This window comes from Megascapheus bottae, chromosome 21, assembly GCF_031878675.1.
Source record: "Megascapheus bottae isolate mThoBot1 chromosome 21, mThoBot2.hap1, whole genome shotgun sequence".
NCBI classification, from domain to species: domain Eukaryota; kingdom Metazoa; phylum Chordata; class Mammalia; order Rodentia; family Geomyidae; genus Megascapheus; species Megascapheus bottae.
The window spans coordinates 6,962,760-6,990,577 of NC_143529.1; the positions used below are offsets into that span (position 1 = coordinate 6,962,760).

General features: G+C 37.0%; 1 protein-coding gene across 3 annotated transcripts; it reads right to left on the bottom strand.

Annotated features, from left to right (window-relative positions):
- Stk17b (serine/threonine kinase 17b) lies at positions 1-27,188 on the bottom strand. Of its 3 annotated transcripts, none has more exons than XM_090354520.1 (8): positions 26,930-27,188; positions 18,517-18,681; positions 12,954-13,166; positions 10,822-10,966; positions 7,602-7,728; positions 5,989-6,037; positions 4,590-4,769; positions 1-2,104 (listed from the first exon to the last, which is right to left on the bottom strand). In XM_090354520.1, exons 2-8 carry the CDS (start codon positions 18,636-18,638, stop codon positions 1,822-1,824), a joined length of 1,119 nt encoding a protein of 372 aa, XP_090210646.1. In that variant the 5' UTR covers positions 18,639-18,681; positions 26,930-27,188; the 3' UTR covers positions 1-1,821. The 3 variants fall into 3 exon arrangements, with proteins under 3 accessions (XP_090210646.1, XP_090210648.1, XP_090210647.1); XM_090354522.1 differs by lacking the exon at positions 26,930-27,188 and adding an exon at positions 26,850-26,883; XM_090354521.1 differs by lacking the exon at positions 26,930-27,188 and adding an exon at positions 26,371-26,389.
- Between the last annotated feature and the right edge of the window lie 630 nt (positions 27,189-27,818).

Here is a 27,818-nt window from a genome sequence, read left to right on the forward strand (position 1 = left end):
AAGCCACTGTAAAATGACTTTTTAAGACATGGTTTTTAATTTGAAATTCGAATATGTCTTCAGTTTTAATTTTTGGTTGGTCTGGTATAATCTCTAAAAACTTAAAAATATATTATGGTCTGTTAGGAAAGACTCTTCAATGCCTAAACTATATTTGAACTCTTTTTTATTCAGCAGACTAATAAGTGGACAATCAATAATTAAAAAAAAACAATGTCCGCGGTATACAGTGTCTATAGTCTTTATGGACCAACAAACTATTTTCTAAAGAATTTATTATTTATTATGTTTCATTAAAAAAAGAGCTCCTTTGGCACCTGAGTCCAACACAATAGACTACAGCAAAGAACAGAAAATTGTTTAAAGACTGTATTTGATCTATACATATATACATACACCTATACATATACACATTTACATACAAACACAAAATACAAATAACTTCCTTTGAGAATGCCACCAATTTAAAGGAACTCAAATTTCAATCAAATATAGTAACCCGATGAATATTTCTTTAAAAAGTTATAGAAAGAATTTGCAGTCTTATTAAAGATCTTTAGAGTATTTTTTTGATTCATTGGGGGAAATATGGTTTTGTTTTTGTCAACATATAATCTGATCTAGTAACATGTCATGAGATTATAGTTATCAGAATATAACATCACAATAGGCTTTTAATGATCACCAGATGGAAATCCATCAAAGATGACCCCCAAACAAATCCTCCTTAATACTCTTCCCATAAATAGAACTAAACTTAGTTACCGTTACCAGTAAACTATGGTAAACTCCCCACACCCTTACTTGAATTGCTCCCAGCAGAAGAGCACATTTACAGGCCATTCTGCAGGTGGCTTTATTGGGAGGCTCTTCGCTGGGAATTGCACACAACCAATTTAGAAAAGCTTGATGTCAGCCTTCATGCAGTTACTACTGCTGATTCTGGTATTGTGTAACAGGCCTATCTCAACTATGAACTGTTTTACACAGACTTTATGCATACTCAATGAAGGCTTGTATTCTGAGATTTGAAAGACATCTAAGATTTAGTAAGCTGCCTGACTCTGTCAACATTTTGTTACAGTCAATCAATATTTTTTATTGACTAAAAATGTGACATGTCCATTCTTAGCTAAAGAATAATGAACCTCTATACTTGTACTGAAGGCAGTTTCAATTTTTCAGATGTTATTAGAGTTGAGTATGATGAATGGGCAAAAGACTTTTGTATTAAAGAGGAAGATGCTACTCTTTTCTCTAACTTTTAGAGACTATCCTTGACCAGGCCACCTCTTCATCCCAAAGGAACTCTCTTACAGAGCATGACATAAAATAGGAAGTTCCAAAATAGTTGTCATTGGAAAATAATTTCAATTATAACCTTCCCCGGAGGATCTCCAAATTCAATATGCACTTTATTTTGAACTTGACACTGTTTCAAGAGAGTCATGGCAAAGGATTCACCTTGGAAGCTGGTTTCCATTAAGTACCAACCACAACAAAACCCACTGTTTTTTTTCCCTGATATGTCAAACATTCTTATAAGTTCATCTGAACTTGAATTCTTTCATTAACATGTGAACTCACATGTGTCATGATTTTTTGTCATACATTTAAATATTTCCTGCTCTGTAGAACCATCCTAGGAAAGGAAATAATATGCTAGCAACTATAAATTCAGCATCAAAACACTGTCCTAAATTCCTCTATGCAAAAGTGCATTTATATAATATAAACATATAGAAAGCTAAAAAAATACAATCCCATCCTGGAGTGGATGTCAAATTTCAGTCAGTCCAAATGAGTCAAAGAGAGAAAGTGCTAACAGAGCAGATCTGGAACCAGTTCATGAGGGCTCGGCAGAGAGTCATCGAAGCGAAACCTTTTCGAGACCATGCTGCTGTCTTCTGGGATATTCTCCTTGTCTTCCCGGTCACCACAGCTCCCGTTACAAGAGGATTTACAACACTTGTCTTCAGAGGACCTCACGGGGAGATCCTGAATTTGAGAGGCACTGGAAGTTTCTTCAGGATGAAACAAGCTTCTGAAGTCCCACTGCTGTAGCCAAGAATGAGAAAGGCAAGTTTCTGCTGATGGTCTTTTCCTATGAGACAAATAGAAAAATTGAGTACTAAAATCAAACTGAAATACTTTCAGTGTGGGGGATTTTTCTGAGAAGAACAGTGTTGGAGGGGCTCAAATTTCTCAAATCTGGGTCATGTCAAAACCAGGCAAGTATCTTACCACTAAACTATGCTTTCAGTGTGTCAATCTATACTCATCCAGAAGGTGTAAAATGAGTTTAATCAAAAATCTTAATTCTGGTGAGCCACTGACTAGAAGACAACGGAAACCACTGAATCTTGAGATTTTCTTTACTTCAGAAAAAACACTTATGTGACATTTTAAGGAAATGACAGATTAAAAAAAAAACTGGTTCAGTTCAAATGAGAGGTGCTTTAAGTACTGGTAGCAGGAAACAGGCTGTCACATTGCAGCTTTCAGTCCACCTGGAGACAAATCAAGGGAAAGTCTGAGCGCTGTGTCCTCAGCACCTCTTAATTCTGCTGTATGCTCATATGTAGATCCACCTTATATACAAAATTGTTCCCGCTTGAGATGCCCTAAGGGAGGAAAACTGAAGCCCCTGGTTAATCCTGACATGTCCTGAGGACTCATTCAGTTGACCATGGAACTTACACCTGAAACTATAGTCAAAAAGCTTATAAACATACGTTGCCTAAACAATCAAAATTAGTAAAATTAAACTGTAAATTGACAAAAGACAAGTTCAAGTATCACTCATACATAGAATCAAGATCTACCTAAAATAATAGAAAATATGTCCCTAAAAGGAAAACTGTTTGAGGGCAACCAACAAGATAGAGGGAAGAAAGGGTGACCGAGGGTGAATACCATAATATGTTAATATAGCTGTATGGAAATAATGCAAGGAATCTTGCCAAAACTGTTCATAAGAAGGAGGGAGGAGAGAAAGGACTTAAGTAAGAGCAATATAGATGGTTGAATTTGATTAAAGTTATGTAAATATCCCAATGAAGTCCTTTGCACAATTAATTCATGGTAATATATTTTAATCAGTAAACTTATAAAATCTCTTGCATTGACAAACTTTTGAAGGAAAATGGACACAGTGGCTCATGCCTGTAATCCTAGCTACTGAGGAGGCTGAGATATGAGGATGGCAGTGCAAAGCCAGCCCCCGCACTAAAGACTGTGAGACTCTTATCTCCAATTAACCACTAGAAAACAGGAAGTAGAGCAGAGGCTCAAGGGATAGGGTTGTAGCCTTGAGCTGGAGAGTACAGGGACAGCGCCAGGCCCAGAGTTCAAGCCCCATGACCGACAAAAAAAGAATGTTTAAGAAAACAAAATAACTTATAACCAGAGACAATACTATTATTACCACTTTTATGAAATAGCCATTCATGTTCAAATTCTAACCAATTAGAATTGTTTGGACTTAACTGAATAAAATAATTTAGAAACCTTGACATTATTATTGTCATCATGGAAATGGAGTTTTTAATCAAAGATAGAAGACTGAAAAGTAAGAAAATCAGGGTCCCCATACAGGGTGCATCCCAACTTCTCTATATGTGAATCTAGGCTACTTGGAAGGACACAGAGCTGATCCTGGTTAAAAGCCTTTCAGTTTTTGTTTTCTTGCCTCGAAGTTGCCAAATGAGTAAAGATCGTAAGTCACAGTTTCAAGTTCCTTGATTAAAGCGTCTGATCCTTCAGTAATGTTTATATTCTTTAGCTATAAGTCATTCACAATGAGTTTATCATGGCCAGTCTGTTTCTATTTATAAGGATTACCTAGCTAAGAGATAACTCAAATCTTCCCTTCATTCTAAATTTCCTGCTATATATTCTCCATTTGAAGTTACAACTTCATTATTTAGTGATCAGTTTTATCACGATTCCCTCTATTTAACCCCAAAATAATATTTCTAATAATTGTATACTGGTGCAGAACATTCTTTTTTGATTTTTCAAAATGTAAGTTATTACCTTTTATTTTTTGATTGGCCTGTATTAACTGTGCAAAACAACAGGCTTCCTTGGAAAAATTTCATATGTGTATGAATGAAACTGTACCTGTGTATCCTGGTCATATTTATTGCCCTACTCCCCTTCTCTTATGTCTTCTCTTCCCAGTGGTACCCAATCAATCTACTTATAATAAAACAGGTAAGCAGGTACATTCTATTTTTTTTGTTAGTCATGGGGCTTGGACTCTGGGCCTGGGCACTGTCCCTGAGCTCTTCAGCTCAAAGCTATTGCCCTACCCCAGGGCCTAGGTGCCTGAGCTCTTCAGATCAAGGCTGCTGCCCTATACCTGGAGCCACAGCACCACTTCCGACTTTCCAGTGGTTAATTGGAGATAAGTCTCATGGGTTTTAGTGCCTGGGCTGGCATGGAACCTCGATCCTCAGATTTCAGTGTCCTGAGTAGTTAGGATTACAGGTGTGAGCCACTGTGCCTTGCAGGTACATTCTTACAAAAATAGGTTCATGTTATTTATCTTATAACGTTAAAGAAAAACTAATATTCTTACTTACTCTGGATTTTTCACTAGTAGGCTCTGGATAAACTCTGTGGCTAGCTGTGAGACAGACGAAAATGCTTCTTCTGAGTAATCTACATTAACTTGAGAAATATTGAGATACGTTTCTTGATTATCTTCCCCCACAAATGGTGATGTATGAGTTAACAACATATATGCTATTATGCCAATGTTCCTGAAAAACAAGGGAAGAAAAGGGAACTTAAAATTTCTAAAAACATATAGAAAATATAATCAATATGCTATGAATTCTCATCTTCAAATCTGATTGTGTTAAACTATGGACTTAAATTACCTTGAATTATTGTATATTATTAAACTAAAATAATGGCATGACTTCATCAAAGTTTGCCTACAAAGAGGACAGGAGATGTACATATATGTGTTATGTAGCATAAATACATGATCCTACAGTGTAGCCTCAGCATAGGAACACATCGGTGGTGGGGTTCGGGTTCTCTCAATGGTGTCCATGATACATTGTGGATCTAGGAGATGTAATAGAGGTTCAGTGCAATTGGAGGGTAAGTAAGTTCGACAAAGCACATGGCTGGACATGTTTCTCACTATAAAATTGTTCAAACTGTGAGTGTATTTAGCAACCAGGCTGGTACTCAGGAACTACTTTTACTTAGAAGATATTTCTCTCGGGCACACTAAACTTTCACGTGACCTATGAAGTCAGCTTCCCTATCACATTCTCTATTATACATGAACGCACCCAACTCTCTAGAGACATACCTTCATAAAACTACTGTGTGCACCACCAAATGTTTCTGCTTACCAAATACCTTTGCCTAATCCTTCTAAATGAAGACCAGATGTTTCCCATCAGCAGGAGGAACCCCACAAACTCCATCCAGATTTCTGGACCACTGTATTTTTATACTAGAACATGAAGCGATGCACTAAGGCTGTATTGTTCTCTTTTTCATCCTAGACTTCACCCCTGAAAGAGCTTTCTTATTTATTTTTATGCCTTTGTCTCACAGCCTGTTACTTAGAAAGGGTAGACAGGTGATTACTTTCCTGGGGCTACTAAAGATACTCTAAAAAAATTTTTTTGTGGTTTTTTTGCCAGTCCTGGGCTTGGGCACAGGGCTTGAGCACTGTCTTTGGGCTTTCTCAAGGCTAGCACTCTACTACTTGAGACACAGCACCACTTCTGGTTTCTTTTCTATGTATGTGGTACCAAGGAACTGAACCCAGGTCTTCATGTATGCTATAGGCAAGCACTCTACCACTAGGCCAAACTCCTGGCCTGAAAAAAATGTTTTTTTGTTTTTTTTTTCTGAAAAAAATATTTTGAAGAAAATCTCATTTACTGAGATAAAGACTTCAGAATACACACTATCCAACTCTCAAGGAGGCATTCAGACCACACAGAGGCTTACCACATATCTGTTGCTGTGGTAATAGGCTCATAGTTCAGTATTTCTGGAGCTGAAAATGAAAATAAAATTCAAATTCAACATTGACAAATGTTAAGCCATGATAATTATGGTAAATTAGAAGTGAAGTTCATTTTGAAAAGCCAAGGGATACAAGCTTAATGGAATTTATTATAGCTTCAATCATCTTGTTATTATATTCAATCATCTTGTGATTAAACATTTTTAATATTAAGCAAATTATATGATGAGGTGGTTCAAAATGCTGACAATGATGTAGTTTAAAAAAATCATTAAGTTACATCTCAGAAAAAATTTTTTAAAGAAATAAAATGCTAGAAGCTAGATTTTTTTAGTTTTTAAAAAACTTTTTAGGAATTAATTTATATTGTTTTGATTTGATATGCAGTTATCATAATTATGAATTTTAGAAATGCTTGATCTTCAAAAATAAATACTATTCTTGCACTGTCAATAACCTAATTTCCTCAGTGATTAATGTCAAGGTTTCTCTGTCCCTGCCACAAAATGTACAAAAATAACTCCCTGTACTTTTAAAGTAAGTGCTACCATATATTTCTGCTAATTAGTAAAGTCTACATTAAGACTTATGATTGAAAAGTCACTTGGTTTCACAACATGGTTTCTGATTTTCTACAGAGAAATTTCTCAAGCTTAATGTTTTTACTAATAAAGCCTTTTGAGTCATATATATCACCAATCTCATTAAATTACTACATTTTCACATACTCTGAGTTATTTTATCAATAATTACAACCACCTGTTTAATGAAATATTAGCTTATATTGGCATTCAAAAGTTAGTAACCTGCTTTGATTTTCATTTCTGGAAGATAACTGCTGAAGTGAGTGATACCTGTTCTGCTTAGTTTTATCTTTTCAATGTCTTTTCAATATCTATATAAACAACAACAAAAAATAAATTATTGCTCTAACTCAAAACACCTAAAGTTATATGCTTCTTCACATAACTTAAGAATTTTTCAAATGCATGATCTAATTTATGGAGTTAGTACAATATTCCTAAATTGGTTAATTATGGGTAAGTCCCAAAGAGAACTTTGTTCCCTTCTTTCTGAAAATCCTATAGAGAACCTTACATGTAATAGTAGCAGAAATAAGTAACAAACTGTCCTGCTGACAATTCCTCCTTGCAAACCATATATGCTCATGCTGCAAAAGCTTTGGAGCTCGGGCCAGGAAAGTGGAAGTGAGACCTTTGAATCTAGGATTCAGAAGTCATCATGTTGATGATTCCATTTTTCTCTTTCTACTTTTTTTCTGTCCCATTTTTTTCTTACCCATTTCTTTCCTTTATAGACACAAATGTCAAACTTTTGCACTTACTTTTATGGTATATACTCATTGTAGTTCATTTAAATGTATTATAACCATCTTCAGTACACTAAAATAAGTCCTGGGATTACATGTTCTAAAATACTTTTTTTCTTCACTTTGAGGGATTGAGCTTAGGGTTTTATACATGCAAGATAAAATGCTCTACCACTGAGTTATACCCCTAGTCATAAAATAGTTTTAAAGAGGTTTTATTTAATTAATAAATTTATGGTATAGAATATAAAAGTAAATCGTTACCTAAGTATTCTGGAGTTCCCATGATTTCCCGCAGCTCACATGCATTCCCAATTTTTCGAGACATTCCAAAATCCACAATTTTTATATCCCCAAGTGGGTATATGCTGCTCAATAATATATTTTGTGGCTAAAGAAAGTACAACAAAAATCAATCAGTAATTAGCAATACAATACTAGTCTCCGATTGGAGGTAAATTAAATGGAATATATTGCTTAGCTATGCTATATTTCATTATACAATTTACCAACATTTACTCAACTATTTGGGAAGAGCTATATATTTATTGATACATAAAGTAACAAACATACTAAAAAAAGATGGTCAGTTTAGAAAAAGTCAGATAAACATATTGATGTTGTGTTATAGAGGATACTGTAACTTAGACAAGGCTACCTAATTCTGACATAAACAAATCAAAGAAGTCTGTGCAGTAGAGATGAAGCCTATGCTGAGTCTCAGAGATACAAAGGAATGGACTCATGAGGAAGGCACTCTGGAGTAGCGTGAAAGATGGCGTAAAGGAATGATGCCACATCTCCACAAGCAGAAAATGGTTCCATAGGGTATAATGCTTCTGGATAAGCTGAGAGCATTAAGATGCATGGTACACATTCAAAAGGAAACAGAAAGACTTGGAAAACAGTATATTAAACAAAGTAAGCCAGATCCAAAGAAACATAGGTTGCATGGTTTCCCTCATGCAACCCAGAATGGTACCCAGAATGTAGCTATAAATCTATAAGGAAACACATTGGATGGAAAAAAAAAAAAAACACTGGTGGTATAGGTCTTTAAGCACTCACACTGAGTGAGACCAGAGGATATTCTTGGGAGAGAATCACAAAGGTACAAAAGCTAAGTGCATACGATATGATCATATAATACTTATTGAAATGAACTTCAAGAAATGGAGACAGGAGTTTTATGTGCGTGTGCTGTTTTTCATTTTCTTTTCCTTTTATCTTGTTAGTTTGTCTTTGACAGGGCAAGGGAGGCACAGAAATGGAGGGACAAAGAGTGAACAAATGCAGCAGTGATACTCACTAGACACTATGTTGAAAATATACAACTGGTGGGTGGAGACAGGTGAAAAAAACTGAGAGTGAGAGAAGAGGTGACACTGTTCAAAAAGAAATAGACTCATTACCTAGCTTATGTAACTGTGACCCCCCACTGTCCAGCATCTTTAAAATAACAATGTAAGAAAAGAAATGCAAAACATGTATGTGACACTCCCTATCCATCACCTCTCAGAATGTGTGACTCTGCTTGGTTATTGTAGGTCTGTGGACTCCTTGCTGCTTTCAAAAGCTAGATACATGCAGAGATTCTGTTCTCATGGTCTCTCCTAACTGCTGGAAAATCTTGTGTGTACTATTAGGTCATTCTCACAAAAGAGACCATAGGAGTCACCTATGGTCACCTTCAGCTTTGCTGTATTAAAAACCACATTCACAGGCTACCTCTGACTTCCAGTGTGGTGTGATGCTATATAATGCCCTTGGTTTACCTTAGGCAAGAAAAAGACCAAAAGAAAGCAGATGAGAGTGTGATTCTGTTGGTATTTACTATGTTGTAATCTTACCAGTAGTAGAAATGGTAGTGCTGAGAAATGATAATTTTTCCCCCTCCACAGAGAAAGCTTGTTTCCCCATCTAATACAGAAAACACTTGTTCTTTCCTTTTACAAAATGGTAAGAGAGGGAAAGAGAACAAATCTAGTTTCAGGTACATTTTAAGGTTTTTTTGGCTTGTTTTGTCTTTAGTAGTTCTAGAGTTTGACTGGGATCCTATCCACACGTCCTGTGTAGCTAGGATTAGAGGCATGTGCCTCTATGCCTGGCCCTTATTTATTTTTTATTGCATTTGATTATTTTTTATATAATTTTTATTGTAATTAATAAAAGGGTCACATTATATTCACCAGATACAAGGTGCATTACTTCACAAACGTTGATACCCTTTTTCATGTCTTGGTTCCCATTTCCCTCCCCCACCTCCACCCCTCATCTTGTTTTCCCCCTTCCCTATCCTATTTCAAATACCCAAATAAACATATATACATTATATCAGATAACAAGGTAAAATGCTGTAACAATATGAGATAACCAAGGAACAGCAAAAGAGATAAGCAATAACATAGTACATTAAGGACAACAATCACTCATTACATGGCTTTTGTTTCTATATCCTAGACGTCCTTTCATTTAGCGTCATCCTATATGGGCCTGGCCCTATTTTAAAGATTTTACAGACCTCTCAAATGGTATCCAACTTGCAGTTAGGAAAAAGATTTGGAAATTAAGAGACAGGCCTAATATACAGGTAGAGATTTTTCGAATTATCTTTATTATGAAAATGAGAGTAAAAACCAAAAGATCATTCAGATGCAGACAAGGTACAGAAAAAAAGAGTGCAATGTTCAAAAATAAGAGGCAGAGCTGTGCTAGTGGTTCATAGCTATAATCATAGCTACTCAGGAGGTTGAGATCTGAGGACTGCAGTTCTAAGGCAGCCTGGGCAGAAAATAAGACTCCTATCTCCAATAAACTATTCAAAAAAGCCTGAACTGGAGGTGTGGTTCAAGCGGTAGAGCACTGGCCTTGAACAAATCAATCTCAGGGAAAGCACTCAGGCCCTAAGTTTAAGCTCCCAGAAAGGAAAAATAAATAAATAAATAAATACAAACAAAAACTAAGAGGCAGATTAATATTGATGTGAAGGTTTTTAAGTAACTGTGACAAGAAGACAAGGAGAAAATATAAAACATGAAAAGTCAGAGTTGTATGGTGAGGGAGAAATGATCAGGAATGAGCCAATGGCCCCACAGTCTCAAGAGAAAGATGAGTAAGAATAACGGGAGCGAGTGGACACGGACTCCTAAGAGCACATTGTCAGAAGTGTAGATAAGTGTCAAGTACTTCAGAAGTAGAAGTTTTACGAAATGAGAAGGTCTAAGACATGGTCCCAAGGGTGAGACAGAGCAGAATGACAACAGGAGTCGAGAACAATACAAGAATGATTAATTTTAAATGCTCTGAGCACCTCATATATGCAGTCTACTATCTGTCAAGAGCACACTCAGTGCATGCAGAATGCAGGCAGGCAGAGTGCAGCAAGGTAGTTCACATGACAAGGACATGGCTTGTTTTATCAATGCCAACCTACCTAGAGCAGAAAAGGAACAACAGAGCAGTGGGGCTCTGAATCACACATTACCTTTAAATCAAGGTGTACAATATTATTCTGATGTAGGTAATAAACTCCTTCAAGTATTTGCTTCATAAGTCTGATAACATCATTTTCAGAGACCATTTCAGCCAGTTCAGGTAAACATAAGTTGAAAATTTCTCCACCTGCAGCACTGAAAAAAAATACAAAAAAAAATTACCCCAAAATAATCATTTTTGGGAAAGACATAAAGCCATCTAACTGTATGTGCTTGTATGTATATGTGTGTGAGAGACACAAAAACAGATAGGTGAGAGGAAGAGGATTTTTAAAGAATAAAACAAATGACAAGAAGAAGGTAGTTAAATCTGGGTTCTAATCTTGATTCTTAATAAAATTTCATAAAATTAACAAAATTTATTAAGTATATAATCAACAAATAAAATTGAATTATTTTATAATCTAATAATGTCTGTCTCATCTTTGTAATTAAAGTAGTGGCTAACACTGAGCTCTGCTCTTCTGTTTGAATAGATAAATAGGATTCCATACCTATAAGTGTCACCTATTTTGATCATCACAATGGTGGTTCCTTTCCTCTTCCTACTTTACAGATGAATAAGCAGCTATGAAGAGTTTAATTGTAAAGGGTAACACCATAAATGGGGCCCAAATATAAATGGACACAAGGCTCTATGTTCTTAGCCGATATGATGCTGTTTTGTACTCCAGAATACTTGGGACTGGAACCTCAAAATATCATATATATCATATGATGACAATATATATGATACATATGGGGCTTCTACCTGTAGATACGATATATATGTATATATACACATATATATCTATACAGGCAATATATATACAAACATATATATGACAGTATATATGACATATATGTGTGTCAGTGTTTACTTAGCACATGCTTTCTCAGGATCTCTGGAACAAAGAGACAAAGGCTGACAGTGACACTCTTTCCCCTTTTAACCAAACACAAACTGAACGTGGTCTGATCATGTTCAGAAAGAGAAATTCAGGGTAACATAGCTAAGAATATTCACTAAGGGCCGGGAGTTTGGCTTAGTGGTTAAAGTGCTTGCCTAGCATGCACGAAGACCCGGGTTCGATTCCTTGGTACCACATATATAGAAAAAAGCCGGAAGTGGTGCTGAGGCTCAAGTGGTAGAGTTCTAGCCTTGAGAAAGTCCAAAGACAGTGCTCAGGCCCTGAGCTCAAGCACAGGACTGGCAAAAAAAAAAAAAAAAGAAAAAAAAAGAATATTCACTAATATTACTGTAAGCAAAGAAGAAAATGAAGACATGGAACTTCAGATTTTCATAAACTGAGTTCTTTACTAGGCATGCGAAAGACAGCAAATAAACAGAAACAATTATGGAAAGCACTTTCCAGTGCTTAGGAAATACGGTTCAGGACAGCAAGGTGTTTACAGACTGTCTATGGAAATCAAGACTGCCAGGGCTTCTATCTAGCTGACACTAATCAGCTATATGAACTGAGACACAATGTCATTATGATTTCTACTGTGATATGTGAATAAATACAATTCAGCTGTATGAACTGAGACAAAATGTCATTATGATTTCTACTGTGATGCATGAACAAATATAATTCATATACTTGAATCATTTAAAGTATCGAGCACAATAGATCTTATAAAGATCGAAGTAGATCATTTCTTTTCTGCCACTGCTGGCTTGATCCCAGGGCCTGAGCACTCCTTGGGCTTTCCTCAAGGCTAAGTTCTACCACTTGAGCCACAGCACCACTTCTGGCTTTTTCTATTTACGTGGCACCAAGGAATCAAATCCAGGTCTTCATCAATGCTAGGCAAGCACTCTACCACTAGGCCAAACCCCAGCCCCCAAAATAGATCATTTTTATAAGTATTTACCATGGTAATTGCCACACTGTAAATAGCTCGGTAAAAGTTACTATTTCAAGCCAAAAAACGGCTCTAATTCTAGCCTAATAGCCATTCTGAATATGAATACTTCTATTTGAACACTGATTTTGGAGGAAAATTTAAAAGGTTTTTCTCAATTAAAATTTATTTTGAAAAACATGATATCATACTCATAAAAGTATTCATATGCCTTCGCCAGTGGAAGAACAGGGTTGCATATCTACAGTATGCCCACTAATGTGTATGTACTTACTATTCCAGTATCAAAATGATTTCAGTGGTGTTTTCATAGACCTCGTGAAGATTAATTACATGAGGACAAGACTTTGCCAATTCCAGCACAGCGATCTCATGCAGAATTTCTGCTCGACAATCCTGACCTCTTCTTCTCTTTTTGAGAAATTTCGCAGCATATTCTTGGCCAGTAGATTTTGATATACACTGTCTAACCACAGCAAATTTTCCCCTGGAGGAGAAAAAAAGAACAGTTTTAACTTTCCCACAGAACAACAGTAGAATATTACAGGTACTATTACATCCCCTATTTAAAGTCAGTTCTTTCAAATATTTCATGGCATTGAAAATTTGTCTTCATTCTTTAATCATTTACCATATGTATTTTTACAAAATTTATGGTACTATCACATATAATGTAAATGATAAACTATACTAGCAAGAGAAGGTCAAATTAAATTTACTCTTACTAATATATTTAGAAATGTTAATCTCTCTTACATACTAACTCTATATCATACTCTTGATGTAAACAATTATGATTCTGTGCAGGAAGTGCAATTCTGGCTTTTGCAGACCTCACAGAAGATCCACAATTTGGTCAAGGGTAAACTTCAAGCTTTAGTTTTCTGTTTGCTAAACTGTACCCTTCTTTGAGGATTACATGCAATCTCTAATCAAAATAACTCTTTCAAATATAAGAAACTGAAACAAATGCAAAACTGAATAGTTAATATATATAATTTTAATGATGTGATAATTTGCCTTTGAATATAGTTTTTTTGTCAGCTTGGAATTTTCTTATCATAAAACTCTAGTTGTTTTGCCGGTATATTCATTAGTAATGCTCACTAGTCAATGTTGCCTGTAACAGATACCCATGAGATGAGTATTCTTTAGAAGGGATTGACTCAAAGACATTTCCTAGTCCACTGAGAAAATTAATGGTTACAAACAGCTAGATGCAAACATACTCATTAAGGTCACACTTTTCATGTTGAACTAAATGTGGTTTTATTCCTCTCTAGTAGCAGTTCCGAACACCTTAGCCAAAACTTAAGAACATGAATACTGGGCATGGTGGCTCATACCTGTAATCCTAGCTACTCAGGAGGCTGAGATCTGAGTTCAAAGCCAGCCCGGGCACTAAAGAACATGAGATTCTTATCTCCAATTAATCACTAGAAAATGGGAAGTGGGGCTGTGGCTCAAGGGGTAGGGTGGTAGCCAAGAACTGAAGCGCTCAGGGACAGCGCCCAAGCCGAGTTCAAGCCCCATGATCCACAAAAAAAATAAAATAAAAATAAAAAGAACATGCCAAAATTAGTTTCCATTGGTATACTGTGTATGAGCCCACAATCACCCAACATTTACTTCTACAATGACTTAAAGCTAGTTATAATCAGATTACTTTGAGAATTAATAGAAACAAAATGGCTTTCAGATTTAGAAAATGTATACATACCCATAGGAAAAGCTTTATAGTTAATTCCAAGGAGTTTACAGATTTTGAAGCTAAAGTCTTCTAAACCTAAGTCTAGAGTATCTAGCATTAAGAACCTGTACACTAAGGCTCATATTACTCTTTCATTTCTGGTCCCAACAAATTAGGAATAAGTAAAAATTCTTCAGCAAGTAACTTTGGTTCAACAACTCCTGCCTCACTTCCCTTTTGAACATACTTTACTAGCATTTTCTCACAAGTAAAATTTTTAACACATTAGGTGTAAAGGACATGTGTGAGTTAAAACTATATATTGTTTGATTATACTTTATTTGCTATTCCTAAAAGCCAGTAAGACAGAAATCCCTTGTCTTCACTTTTTATACAAAATATCTCAAATCCATGCCAAGTAGAGTCACTGGGAAAATGAACTAAAAGGTACAGCTAATAAGGATGGGGTATCTCAGCTAATAATTTGACTGTTCCATTCATTCAAATATAGCTACATTAAATAAATTGGCATATATGGACCAGATTCTTTGAAAGAAGCTTTAAGATGTGAGAATGTTTAACTACAAAGTATTTTCTTACTGTATGCAAAACGAATAGATACAGGTAGATAAATGTATTTCAATAAACATATAAAAAGTTAGTCAACCTTTTAACTTCATATTCAAAACCACTGGTGACATATATTGTATAAACTTGGTAGTAAGAAGATCCAATGATTCATGAAAAGTCTTATATGGAATTGGGAGTGCCAAGAATTCAACAATGGAATGTGAATTTCTAACTTTCTGTTCTAACTATTGCATAATTTCTCCCTTTAAAATTAGTACCTCCTCACATCCCCGCCCCAGCTAGGAATCTTATTTCCTCTGATTTAGAAGCAAAATCCTATCAAAAAAGAAAAGAAATTTACAAATAATTTACATTATGAAATTCAGGAAACTAGTTAGCACAACTGTGCATGTGAAAACATAGTTTGCAGTATCAAGTCTGACAATTTAGTTCTGCTACAATTGTTCACATCTATAGTATTTCTAGAATTCTCCCAGAAACAAAGAACAAAAATAAATAATACCTTTTATCTAACTATCTCAGATATTCTTGAGAAACTTTTCAAAACTAGTTCTCACTAATCCAGGGCAAAGGTGACCAAATGACCTGGATTATGGTTTATCTGCCAATGTTTATACTAAGTAAAGGCTTCATGAAGGTAGCAGACACATCTGACCTAATTACTTCAGAACTGTAAAAGCCTCACTTAGTTACCCAATGTCTGAAGGAAAATGAAATAGCTAACAGTTACCATTTACTGTGCTATTTTTTATCCTGTGATTAAACACTGGTGCTTTTTTTTTTTTTTTTTTTTTTTAGCCAGTTGTGGGGCTTGAATTCAGGGCCTGGGCACTGTCCCTGGGCTTTCTCAAAGCTAGTGCTCTACCAAAAGCCAAAAGCTGTGGCTTAGTATCAGGGAATCAAACCCAGGTCTTTGTGCATGTTAGGCAAGCACTCTACCACTAGGCCATGCTCCTGGCCCAAGCAATTGTGCTTATTAAACTATGAGATTTCTATAACATATATGCATATGCATATATCCATTTAAATATTGTGAGACAAGGAAAATTTTTATGATCATTATCAGATGCTTTAGGAAAAATCCAAGTATTTTTCTACTCTAAAATGCTAGTTGTAGCTTAAAAGTATCAAAAAGAATCTCAAGATATGAGGTTCCTATTCCCAATTTAACAGAAACGTTCAAGAAAACTTGAAAGCTTTACCACTAGTACTTAACACTCATGGCCAAAAGAGCCAATGCTCTCTAGATTTCTCAGTAGTGAAAAACGTCTCACAGTTAGTTACCCTTGTACATTCTAGAACACACAATAAAATGTGAAGGGATGGGCAGGGTAAGCCACAAAAGAAGCTGACGTTGATTTCTGAAGCCGCTTCACCCGTCTAACCACAAGGCCTATGAAACTGTGCCTCAGCTGGGGAAGGGTGGAAAAAACTTACCCCACATGCTAAAAAACAGGAACAATGCAAGGTTTTTGAGATAGTAAAAAAAATGAACTTTTATGAATTATCCTTTAGATTGCTAAAGTAAAAAAATTCCTAAACACTGATGTTTTAAACTTAGTTCATTAGAACCGGTTTATTTATAATTTCATAGTTTTCCACAGTAGAATTATATATTTATATGCTACAGTACAGTATATGAAGACTAGTACTTTAAACTAGTTCCTGACAGATGAAAAGTCATAATTTTCCAATTATCAAGGTCTAAAATCAAATACAAAATATTCAGTATAGGATTCATTAGCTGGAAAGAACTCAAAAAAGGATGCTACACCTAAGTCTCATGAAGATAGAAAATGGGGTAATACAATCTGAATTTGTTATAACCAGATTCTACCAGGAAATGTTCTGCTAAACTATTAAAAAGTATGCTAATTCAAATTTAAGGGCATTACTTATGATGACATGTAAATAGAAATTTAGAATTATGGATAATGGTCTCCTAAAAGTTTAAGTTCTCCAAAAAACCTTTGAAGAAAAAAAAATACTTCATAAACATTGTAGTTCCCACAATACTTCCTATTTTGTAAAGTTAACTTAATAAAGAACAAATTTACCTATCAAATGAGCAACCTAGAAAAATAAAAGCAAATTTTTTCCATATATTTTTTATTGTAATTAATAGAACGGTTACATTATATTCACCAGATAAAAGGTGCATTACTTCACAAACATTGATACCCTTTCTCATGTCTTGGTCCCCATTTCCTTCCCCCCTTCCCCACTCCTCATCTTGTTTTCCCCCTTCCCTATCCTATTTCAAATAACCAAATAAACATATACAATATATCAGATTTCAAGGTGAAATTCTGTAACAATATGAGATAACCAAGAGACAGCAAAAGAGATGAGAAATAACATAGTACATTAAGGACAGCAATCACTCATTATATGGCTTTTAAAAGCAAATTTTTATTATGTGGATTTTCAGGGGTTTTTTTAATCTAATTAACTGCTCAGGGAAATTTCCAAATAGTTTTGTAATAAAAGAAAACTTTAGGACATTTAGTCCAGCTTTTCACTTTTAAAAAAGCAAACATACAACTGCGGATCACACAACTTATATCCTGTGTCAAGACAGGTCAACTGAAATTCTGTTTCTACTAATATATGACACAGATTTGACATGGAAATTGCAGTGGGGAGAGACAGAAGCGGGAGGAAGGGAGAAGGGAGGAAACCAGGCAGGTTTGGTTCTTAGACTTTGGTCCTTGTACTCCACATGGTTGTGTTCAATTCTAGGTCTCTCGTTTTAAGAAAAAAAAAAAGTACTAAAAAGTGATCTAAATGCAGTCTGTCGATACAAACACTTAATAAGCCATTTTAACAAACATTTGCCTCTATCGCCACTATCAAACTGAAGGTATAAATTGACCACTGTCTTTCAACCCTTCAATAATCACATTTAATTTAAAACAAAGACTGAACAGGTAAATAAATTAGCATGACTTTTGTAACTTTTATGCCTATTAAAATGGTAATACTACACAGTCTCACGACATTTAGCCACTTCCTGGCTTTAAGAAGCTTACTCTGGTCAGGCTGAGGCAGACTATGGGTGAGTTTTTACTTATAGAACACTTGTTCTTTGTGGTAGAGAAGTACAATAATCAGATATAGGTTAATTATTGTTTAATTTAGGAAATTGAAGTATGAGGAATCTCCCTATTGCCTCTTGAGCCAAGCACAATTTTTAAAAATGTATTAAACAAAAATTTCTCTAACTCTATATTAAGCATTTTACAAATATGAAACAATGCAGTTCTCACAACAAACAAGCAAAATAGACATAATATTTGTTTCTCTTCTTCAGATAGGGAAAGTATGGCACTAAGGCACCATGATAATTTAACTGAGGTCACACAGCTAGCACATGGCAGAACTCGAAGTGGACATGGAATCCACTATACCAAATTCTCTTCCATTCACAGCCTCGGATGGCAACGGAGATGATGAATTTCCTTCTAGTCTTGCTAATGGTACAAAGTGAGATTTGTAGTAGAACCAGAAACCCCAAATTTGAATTCAAACAGCACCCACAGCACAGCCTCCATACCTTCCAAGCTCTTTAGATGTAAGTGTATAGAAATTATTGAAGTTTTCCATTTTCATTGGAGTTTGAGGAGTCGTAGTCAGCAAGCCTGAAATACTTCGGCAATCAAATCTTCTCCGTGACATGGTGAATGACTCTCAGATATGCTTCTCTGCTCACTCAGTTTACCTATGTCAAAGAAGAAAGGAGAGAGGATGTAACCTAAATGTAACCAAGAAAAAAAGGTTCTATCTCAGACAGGATGTGCCTTATAGCTCCAAATATAGCAATGAGGTAGAACCAAGTTTTGAAAAAAAAAATCTAAAGAGCACATCCTACCCACCAAAAAGAAAAACCAGAAGCACATATAAATGGTTCCCCTTTATGGCACCTGAATAAAGCTACTGACTTCATTTTGGAATAAAACTACTGTAAAAATCCTTCCAACTTCTTAAGAAATAGTCATAAAACTATAACGCAGCTCTATTTTAAATCCCTATTCTTTAAAGGTACAACTTTCATGCAAGTATGTTATTTAACTATATATTTAAAATCACATGTGTGTTATATTACTGACCCATGAATGACTGTAAGAATGAATTTATTTTAAGGACTCTTTTGTCAAAACTAAATTCAGACACCCTCCTAGGTCTTACAGTCTCTCCTCTTGCAAAGGCAGGTATAGAGCCTTCCTTGCATGAGGGCTCCATCATTTTGCTGGATGAGTGACCTACCATATTAAATGCCTTATTCTAAAGCTTTAATCTATACCCTAAACTCATTTTATCTGTTTCCTTTGTGATATTTCATGCATCTGATTTTAATATGAAATAGACTATTTCATACAAATGAATTCATGTATATAGGAGACTATTTCAAGACTATAGAAGACTATATACTTCTGATTTTCTGCTGCTTGCCTAACAAAAGATAAAGTACCATTTCCGGGTTCGATTCCACAGTAACATATACATAGAAAAAAGCCAGGTCTTCGTACATGCTAGGCAAGCACTCTACCACTAGGCCAAACTCCTGTCCCTATGTATATATTTAAAGTTCTGATGACATTCAGATTCCTGTCCCTATGTATATATTTAAAGTTCTGATGACATTCAGATTCTTCTGAATGGTCATCAAAAATTTACTGTGGGCATTAATTTCTATGGTCAATCAGTTGTTATTTGTTTTCTTTTTCATCTTTGGACTTTTAAGGTTTGTACCTAAATCATAAGGTCACAATTATATTACACACATATCTACATAAAAAGGGATAGGTCATCATCATGATCTAACTGGACTACTCTGCTAACACTATTTATCTATTTTTTTAAATGCCAAATTCAATCACAGAGACAGCAGAGTAAAGAGTCCAGTCACCTACATTCCACATATCTCCTAGTATAATGTATTCATTTCCATGTGATCCATTCATAAGAACTCTGGTAGAGCTAATATGTATTTCATGAATGAGTATTTTCTGCTCTAAGTTTTCAAGAGTCATATAGGTCTTTTTCATGTAGTAAAAGATTTTTGTTCACTAAGTGAGTTGATTTATAATAGTAAAAAAAAAATTCAAAAAACTTGAATTGATGAGTCCCCAAATTGAACAATAAGGAAATAGTTAAATATATACAAATATAGTTGAATATATTCAATAACCATTCTTTCAGAGACTTTTTTAACTTAATATTAGATGAAAATATAAAGACAACATTTTATATATGGTATAAGTCCGTGAGTAAAACCAAAGACATGAAAACTAAGCAAATTATTATACTAATTATCTTTGATGAGATTATGAAATTATGTGTAATTTCTAATGTTTAAGTTATCTAAAAACCAAATGACCTTGGGCAAAAATTAAGATGCCTGTGAATACTTTTTTTTAAACCCAAAAGGATACGAATACTTATTACAATAATTTCTGATAAATTCTTCCTAATGAAAAAGACAACTATGAATATAAGACCAGGAAAACACAGATTCTTACCCATACTCATCAACAAAAAGTATCTACTTACATGACAAGAATTTACTTAGCCTGAAGCTCAAGTGCCAGATTTGGTAAGATTTCAAGGGACTCAATATTTGGTCTGCATTTATATGTAGATGTGGTGCTCATTATCCATGGCCTATGTCAGTTCTCATGAAGAGAACCATGTACGAATATAAGATATATACTTATAGAGCACTTAGAGATATTGTTTTGTATAATAGGAAATATGCTAGCCAAAAGTTGTCCTGTGGCTCAAATGGCAGAGCTCTAGACTTGAGAAAAAGTGTCCAAGGGCTCTGAGTTCAAGCCCCAGGACTGGCAAAAACAAAAGAAAAGAAATATACTTAGCAATCCAAATTTACTGATGAAAATGACAATTTATATAGCCTATGATTTAGTTACATTAAGGGAGAAAAAGAACATAGGTATTTCATTTTAAAGTGGAATTAAAATGGATTATGATAAACAGAGCCTTGTTTATTAATCTTATTTTTCTCCAATGTACTCTCCAAACAGTAGACACTGTCTACTCAAAGTCTGTTCATTGTCATGTACTGCTGATCACAACAATGGATAAATATGGATTTTTAGATGGCAGATGTAGTTGAAACTGATGTTGGATAAGCATCAGTTTTTCAATGTTAATACAAAAGCCATGTTTTGGAATCATGACATATTTTACTGTGGTTCAGAATATGCTGGGACAAAAGCCATTTCTCAGAAAAAGAACAAATTCATTTTCTGAAAACTTTACCCTAAGCTCCTATACTTTTTTCCATATATTTTTATTGTAATTGTAATTGATAGAAGGGTTACATTATATTCACCAGATAGAAGGTGCATTACTTCACAAACATTGATACCCTTTCTCATGTCTTAGTCCCCATGTCCCTCCCCCACCCCAGTCCCTCATCTTGTTTTCCCCCTTCCCTATCCAATTTCAAATAACCAAAAAAAATATATAGAATATATCAGATAACAAGGTGAAATACTGCAACAATATGAGATAACCAAGGGACAGCAAAAGAGATGAGAGATAACATAGTACATTAAGGACAACAGTCACTCATTATATGGCTTTTGTTTCTATATCCTTTCATTTAGTGTCATACTGTATAGCCTTATGTATCTAGGTTTTGTTCTATTGAAAATCTCTGCTAGGAGAGCCCAAGGTTTCTACTGATTATGACAAATGAGGGAAACCATTGAGCCTGTGTTCCTTTGAGTCTGGCTTACTTCATTTAATATGATTTTTTTCTAAGTCTTTCCATTTTCTTACAAATGGGGCAACATCGTTCTTTCTGACAGCAGCATAGAATTTCATTGTGTATAAATACCACATCTTGTTGATCCACTCATCAACTGAGGGACATCTGGGTTGGTTCCATATCTTTGCTATGGTAAATTGTGCTGCAATGCACATTGTTGTACTAGGGAATTTAGTATGTCCTTGTTTTTGGACGACTGGGTAAATGCCAAGCAGTGGAATTGCTGGGTCATAGAGAAGCTCTATGTTTAGTCTTTTGAGAACTGCCATACTGCCTAAGTTCCTATACTTAATAACTACATCACAAATTTTTAAGAATCCACACAGAATTTCTTAAGTTAATCTTTCTTGTAATTAATGCAGCTAAATCAGCTGCCACAAGCTAGACACTTTGTTCTTTTTCCTCCTCTGGACAATTCAGTATCTACAAAGCATGAATGCTGCCTTTTCCACTGGACCCTTCATAAATATCAAGATGCTCTCCACATAAGATACAAGAAGGTTATCAGCTGGCACTTTGACTCTCCTTATATATTCTAAATTCCCCACCATCTTTAAAAATTTCTAATCAACAATAAGCAGGCCTTTTCTTTTTCTTTTCTTTTTTTTGCCAATCCTGGGCTTGAGCTCAGGGCCTGAGCACTATCCTTGGACTTTCTCAAGGCTAGAGCTCTACCACTTGAGCTTCAGCACCACTTCCAGCTTTTTTTTCTATGTATGTGGTACCAAGGAATCGAACCTGGGTCTTTGTGCATGCTAGGCAAGCACTCTACCACTAGGCCAAACTCCCGGCCCCTAAGCAGGCCTTTTTTTGTCTTCTATCACTATTGATAGACCTATAAGAGATTCTAAATTAGGAATAGTTCAGTCTCTTTCATTAACTTCCACTACAACAATTACAAGAAAAATCTAGACACAGATTAGGAAAGAATCAGAAGGAAATGTTAGGTTTAAGCTGAGCCTTAACTTACTGGTATGTAGAAAGCAAATATGACATGATCTAAAACAAAACAAAACAGTTCCTGTAAACCTCTGAACAGCTTCACTTAAAAACATTCGTTTTCAAAGTAAGTCATTTCAAAGTCACCAAGCTCAAAAGGTTTATCAAATTAGATGTTCCAACATACAATAGTAAGAACATTTCAGGAAGGAAACTGCTTTGATTCCTTCATTAGCTCCCCATAAACTAAAACCCTATCAACTCGACACACAGAGGCCCAGAGGCCCCTAAACCAGTTCATACCAAATTCATTTCCTGTCCTCCCTAATCTTATACTTTGTGTCCACATCGTCTGTGTACTCCTGTCTCAATCATCCTTTCAATTACATTTCTGTAAATGGTAGTTCTCTTGCATGTTCTTCTCCAGAAGGCCTTGTCTAAAGATCAATACACTGACTTAAATGTCTCTCCTTTTTACTTCAGAAAAGAGCACAGACTTGTCCAGGGGAAAATAAGCTATGACTTCTGGACTTAGACAACCAGAAGGTTATCAGGCAACTGATGAAGAATTCAGAAAATGACTGTTGAACAGAATTGTCTGAATGGTAAAAGTTTCTAGTTACATCTCTCATCTTCAACAGGTCATCATAACTTGAGATCTACCTTGAAATTACAGTACTTGAGCTTCTAGTTCAGCTAGTCTGCTTAATTTAGTAGTTAGCTCAAGAAGCATTAAAAATTACTGTTAAAGTATTTAAAGAAATTCAATTTAAAAGACAGGAGCCCAGATGTCCAGAAACATGGATAAAATTATATCATTAGCTGCCAGTGGTACATGCCTATAATCCTAGTAACTCAAGAGGCTGAGATTTGAGGATTATGATTCAAAGCCAGCCAGAGCAGGAAAGTCCTTGAGACTTTAATCACCATTTAGTTACCAAAAAGCCAGAAGTGAAGTTGAGGCTCGGGGGTAGAGCACTAAACCTCAGAGACAATGCCCCAGGACTGACAAACACACACACACACACACACACACACACACACACACACACACACAATATATTTATCATTTATTGTACTATAAGGTCAATGGACCATTTATTTTATGCTTTCCCATTTTTCCACATACATACCCACTTCAACTAAGGGCATCAGGATTTTAAGAACTATCTTAATGAGGAAATCTAAAATCTAGATCTTTTCATGAAGCAATATTGCAAAGTAATAGAAAGCAAAGCAAGTCACAAGATTACAAGAAAATTATTCTTATCTACCTGGGCATTGTGGACACAAGTTATCCCTAAGAAACAGAGGAAGTGGAGATGTGTTTATCTAGCATCTATAAAAAGTAGAGAAAAACATTCTGCTTGTGTGACAGAAGAATCCACTTTTAGTTAGCTATAGAATGGAAGAGAAAGTTACAAGAGTAAAGGATAAGGAGGAAGATTTTATTTCAATGGAGTTCTATTTCTTCTATGTATTTTACTAACAAGTTTATGGTGTTTGTTTTTAAATACTGAACATAAGCCAGAATTCAACAATTTAATCCCCTTAAAATCATAATAGAAAACCAGCTAAACTAACTCTAGGCCAACCAGTCTAGAATCCAAAGGCTGAAGTCCCAGACAATGAATGAACTAAAACCTAACTATGTGCCAAGACATTGAGGTTTGATGCCATCTCTTCAGAATTAAACCCCATAATTATGAACAAAGACAAAAAGATGCTGAAAAAAATGAAAAATGGGGTGAGCCAACACTCAGTGCTTGTCTCATCAGATGCAAAATTAGGTTTCTGTTGTAAAATTAATTACTGTTTACTTAACAGCACTACTGAAGTACTGTTTATTCTGTTACTATTACAATGCAAAATAGAATCTGATCCTTTACGGATTATTAAAGAGGAAACAACCCGCTCAGTCCTTTTTCAATGCTTGGAGCCTAACTGCACCCTCTCTTTTGGAGTGGTTGCAAAGTGAAAGGGCTGAAGCAATATATGTTGCGTATAAACATAAAAAGAAATTTACTCATTTACATGTTGAATTGCAGTGAGGTTTCCATAAAATGTTTTGGGAAAAAAACCAAATCAAAGATAAAATTTAGCAAAGTATGTCTTGAAACTAGCAACAATACAACATATGTATATCAAAAGATGAGCTTTTACCTTAACCTATGAGAGCTTCTTTTCCCTTTGAAGATAAGTATTGAACACAGGGCAAAAATATTCTTTGATATTTTCTCATAGAATATAAATTTACTGACTAATAAAGTCAGTGAATGTTGTCATCAATATCATGGAAAATGAAAGCAAATGAACACATATGAAATTTTCCCACGTGAAAAGGGAGTATCTAAATGGTGATGTCCTGGTACAAGCATACAGACAGCAAAATAATTCTTTAGGAAAAAAAATCAAAAGCTTTTAGAAGTGGCAAGAGGAGACTGAGATGTGGCTCAATGTTTACTTGGCACACAAGAAGCCCAGGGTTCAATGCTTAGCACTGTAGAATGGAAATATACACTGCACTGTACCCTACAGGCAATTTTAAGGAAATTTATATCCATTTTCCTAAAAGTGAGAGTCTAGCTAACCAAACTGCAAATTTCTTGTTCAGTGATCCCAACAGAAACTGCAATCATTTTATCCACACAAAATTATTTTCAAATTAAACATATTACCACACAAGTATAATTTATTTCCATTGTAGACCCCTTCTATAAAAATGATCTAAATTGTGTATCTTAAAACTAAAGCAAGCTAATGGTGACTCCAATTATTAAACTTTTAGAAAAAAAAAGTATTTGAAAATTGAGTATCTACTCAGAGAAGGAGAGGGGGGGAGAGTTGTCTAAAAGTTTAGGCACAGTTTCTATGCGCTAGTTTTGTTTTTAAATCACAGCTTTATAGCTATGTGGCTTAGAGCTTATAAAGTAAATACTTCGCAGTTGTTCTGTTTCTTGCTTCATTTTGTTTGGTTGGGAGACAGGGTCTGACTGTGTAGCCCCAGAAGGCCTCCCAACTCATATAGTCTTATCTGGCTTCCAACTCTCTGTCCTCTTGCCTCTGCCTGCCCAAGTGCTGGGATTACAAAGGTGTGAACCACATCAAGTTCAGAAGTTGTTGAACTTCGAGGCAGTTCCCCATAGAATGGAGAAGGCTGTACCTTTGTCAACGCAGATTCATCTATCTCTGTGATAAAAAAGAGAGAGAGAAAGGAAGGAAGGAAGGAAGGAAGGAAGGAAGGAAGGAAGGAAGGAAGGAAGGAAGAAGGAAAAAAGACAAAAAGAAAGAAAGAAAAGAGAAATAACAGTAACTGCTCCTGGTTCAAGGCTGCACCTGGTTCAGGATGCCCAGTCATCTCTACACATCTTGCTGTCTCAGGCACATCCTGGCACAGGCATGAAAAGGTAAAGGGCCACACCATATCTAAGATCCCTGCAAGGCTCAGCCTATCAGTATTACCACACGTGTAAACACTACATCTGCCAAACAACCATGGGACGTGACACACAGCCCAAACGTACTTACTCCATATTATTGAAATCTGATGGTTATAACTGAGTTTCTTTCAAGTTTTTCTTTCCCCTCAAATTCAACTTATAAACTGATGTCAGGGTGCCTCTAGTCCCAAACACACAGACGGGGGGGGGGGGGGAGTGAACTCACACCACCTACCAGCTGGCCTTTAAAAAAGAAAAGTCTTTCCACTTCAGTCTCCACTTTACCAATCCCTCTGAGGGAATGCAAATGAAGCCTTTCCCCTTATGATAAAACAAGGAACCTGGATAAATGTCAAAACCACCACGGCCACCACGTAGTTTTAAAAAAGAAAAGAAAAAAGGTGGGGGGGGGGAGACGCCATAAACCACGTCCCTAAAACAGGCAGCTGTGGCCAGGAGGCGTCCGCCGGGTCCAGATGTGAGCCAGTCCCGCGGGCCCGGCACGGGGGAGCCGGGCCGCCGGGGGAGGCGCGAGGGGCCGCGGGGCCGGCTGGCGGCGGGCACCGGCAGGCCGGGACTCGCAGCCCGGCTCTCGGGCCGCCGCGCCCGTCACCAGCCCGCCGGGCAGCGGGACGGGTACCTGAGCGGGACGGGGTCCCCAGCCCACCTCCCCCGGCCGGACGCCCCGCCCCGACCCTCCTGCCGACGCCTCACCCGCCCAGGGGCTCCGATCGCAGGAGTCCAGGGTTCGGAGCCGGCCCCGGCCCACCCCCTGCCCGGCGCTGGACACTGACCGCTCCGGCCGCCTCAGGTCCTCGCGCCGCGGCCCCCTCCGAGGGGGCTCCGGTCCCGCTCCGCGCGGGTGGCCGCCACGGGACGCCGTCTCCAGCTCGGGCCAGGTGCGGCGTTGGGAAGCCCCGGGCCTGGCACGATCCACTTTTACTTTTCCAGACGGGGGCTGACGACAGCTGTGACTCGGCCACCTGCGCGTTGACTCCCGGCGACCGGCAGCCTAGACGGTGGCGACCCAAAGTTTCTACAGTTGAGGTTTGAAAACTGCAGCCGCGTCGGAGGCAGTGCTATGTGCGAGAGCCCGCCCCCTCCGTCCGGAGAGCCAATCGCCACGCGCCAGGAGGGCGGGGCTGTCACGTGACGGCAGGGGCGTGGCGCCGCGCTGCGGGGCGGAGCCCAGCGGGGAGCGGGTGTGGCCTGGGACTGGAGGCCGTCCGGCCTGCCCGCGAGCACAGGTGGGGCGCTCTGCTGACCTTAGGCGTCCAGGCTGGGGTGGGTTGCTTCGGAGGGCGTGCGCGGGGCGGCCATTCCGAGTGCACCCCATCCGGGCCGTGGGGACGATAACTTCCACATTCCCGTCCGTGGCTCCCTAACCAAACTTCGGTGCCCACTTGAGACTTAAGTCTCTGACTTTCCATCCGTCCCCCTTAAAAACCCGAGCTACTCCCCAGGTGCACCCAGGCCAGTTTGCTAGGTCTAGGCAGATGTTTCTGGAATCGTGGACACGGCTTCCGGATTTACGGAGCCTGGGTCCCCCTGCTGATGTCCTCTTTGGAGAATGGTGTCCTGAGGCATTGGCTGAAGGCGGTGCGGGAAGAATCTGGACAGGATGGATGACCTGCTGGCTTGTCATGTAACTTCCTACTCAGATGCTACCTTTCCTTGAGATTG

Excerpts from the sequence above, each read along its gene's own strand:
- Stk17b (XM_090354520.1), bottom strand. The coding sequence starts at position 18,638 with ATGTCACGGAGAAGATTTGATTGCCGAAGTATTTCAGGCTTGCTGACT. Across the intron at positions 4,770-5,988 it reads ACCACAGCAACAGATATGTG|GAACATTGGCATAATAGCAT; the intron begins GTAAGCCTCTGT and ends CTTGTTTTTCAG. Across the intron at positions 2,105-4,589 it reads CTACTAGTGAAAAATCCAGA|GAAAAGACCATCAGCAGAAA; the intron begins GTAAGTAAGAAT and ends TTTGTCTCATAG.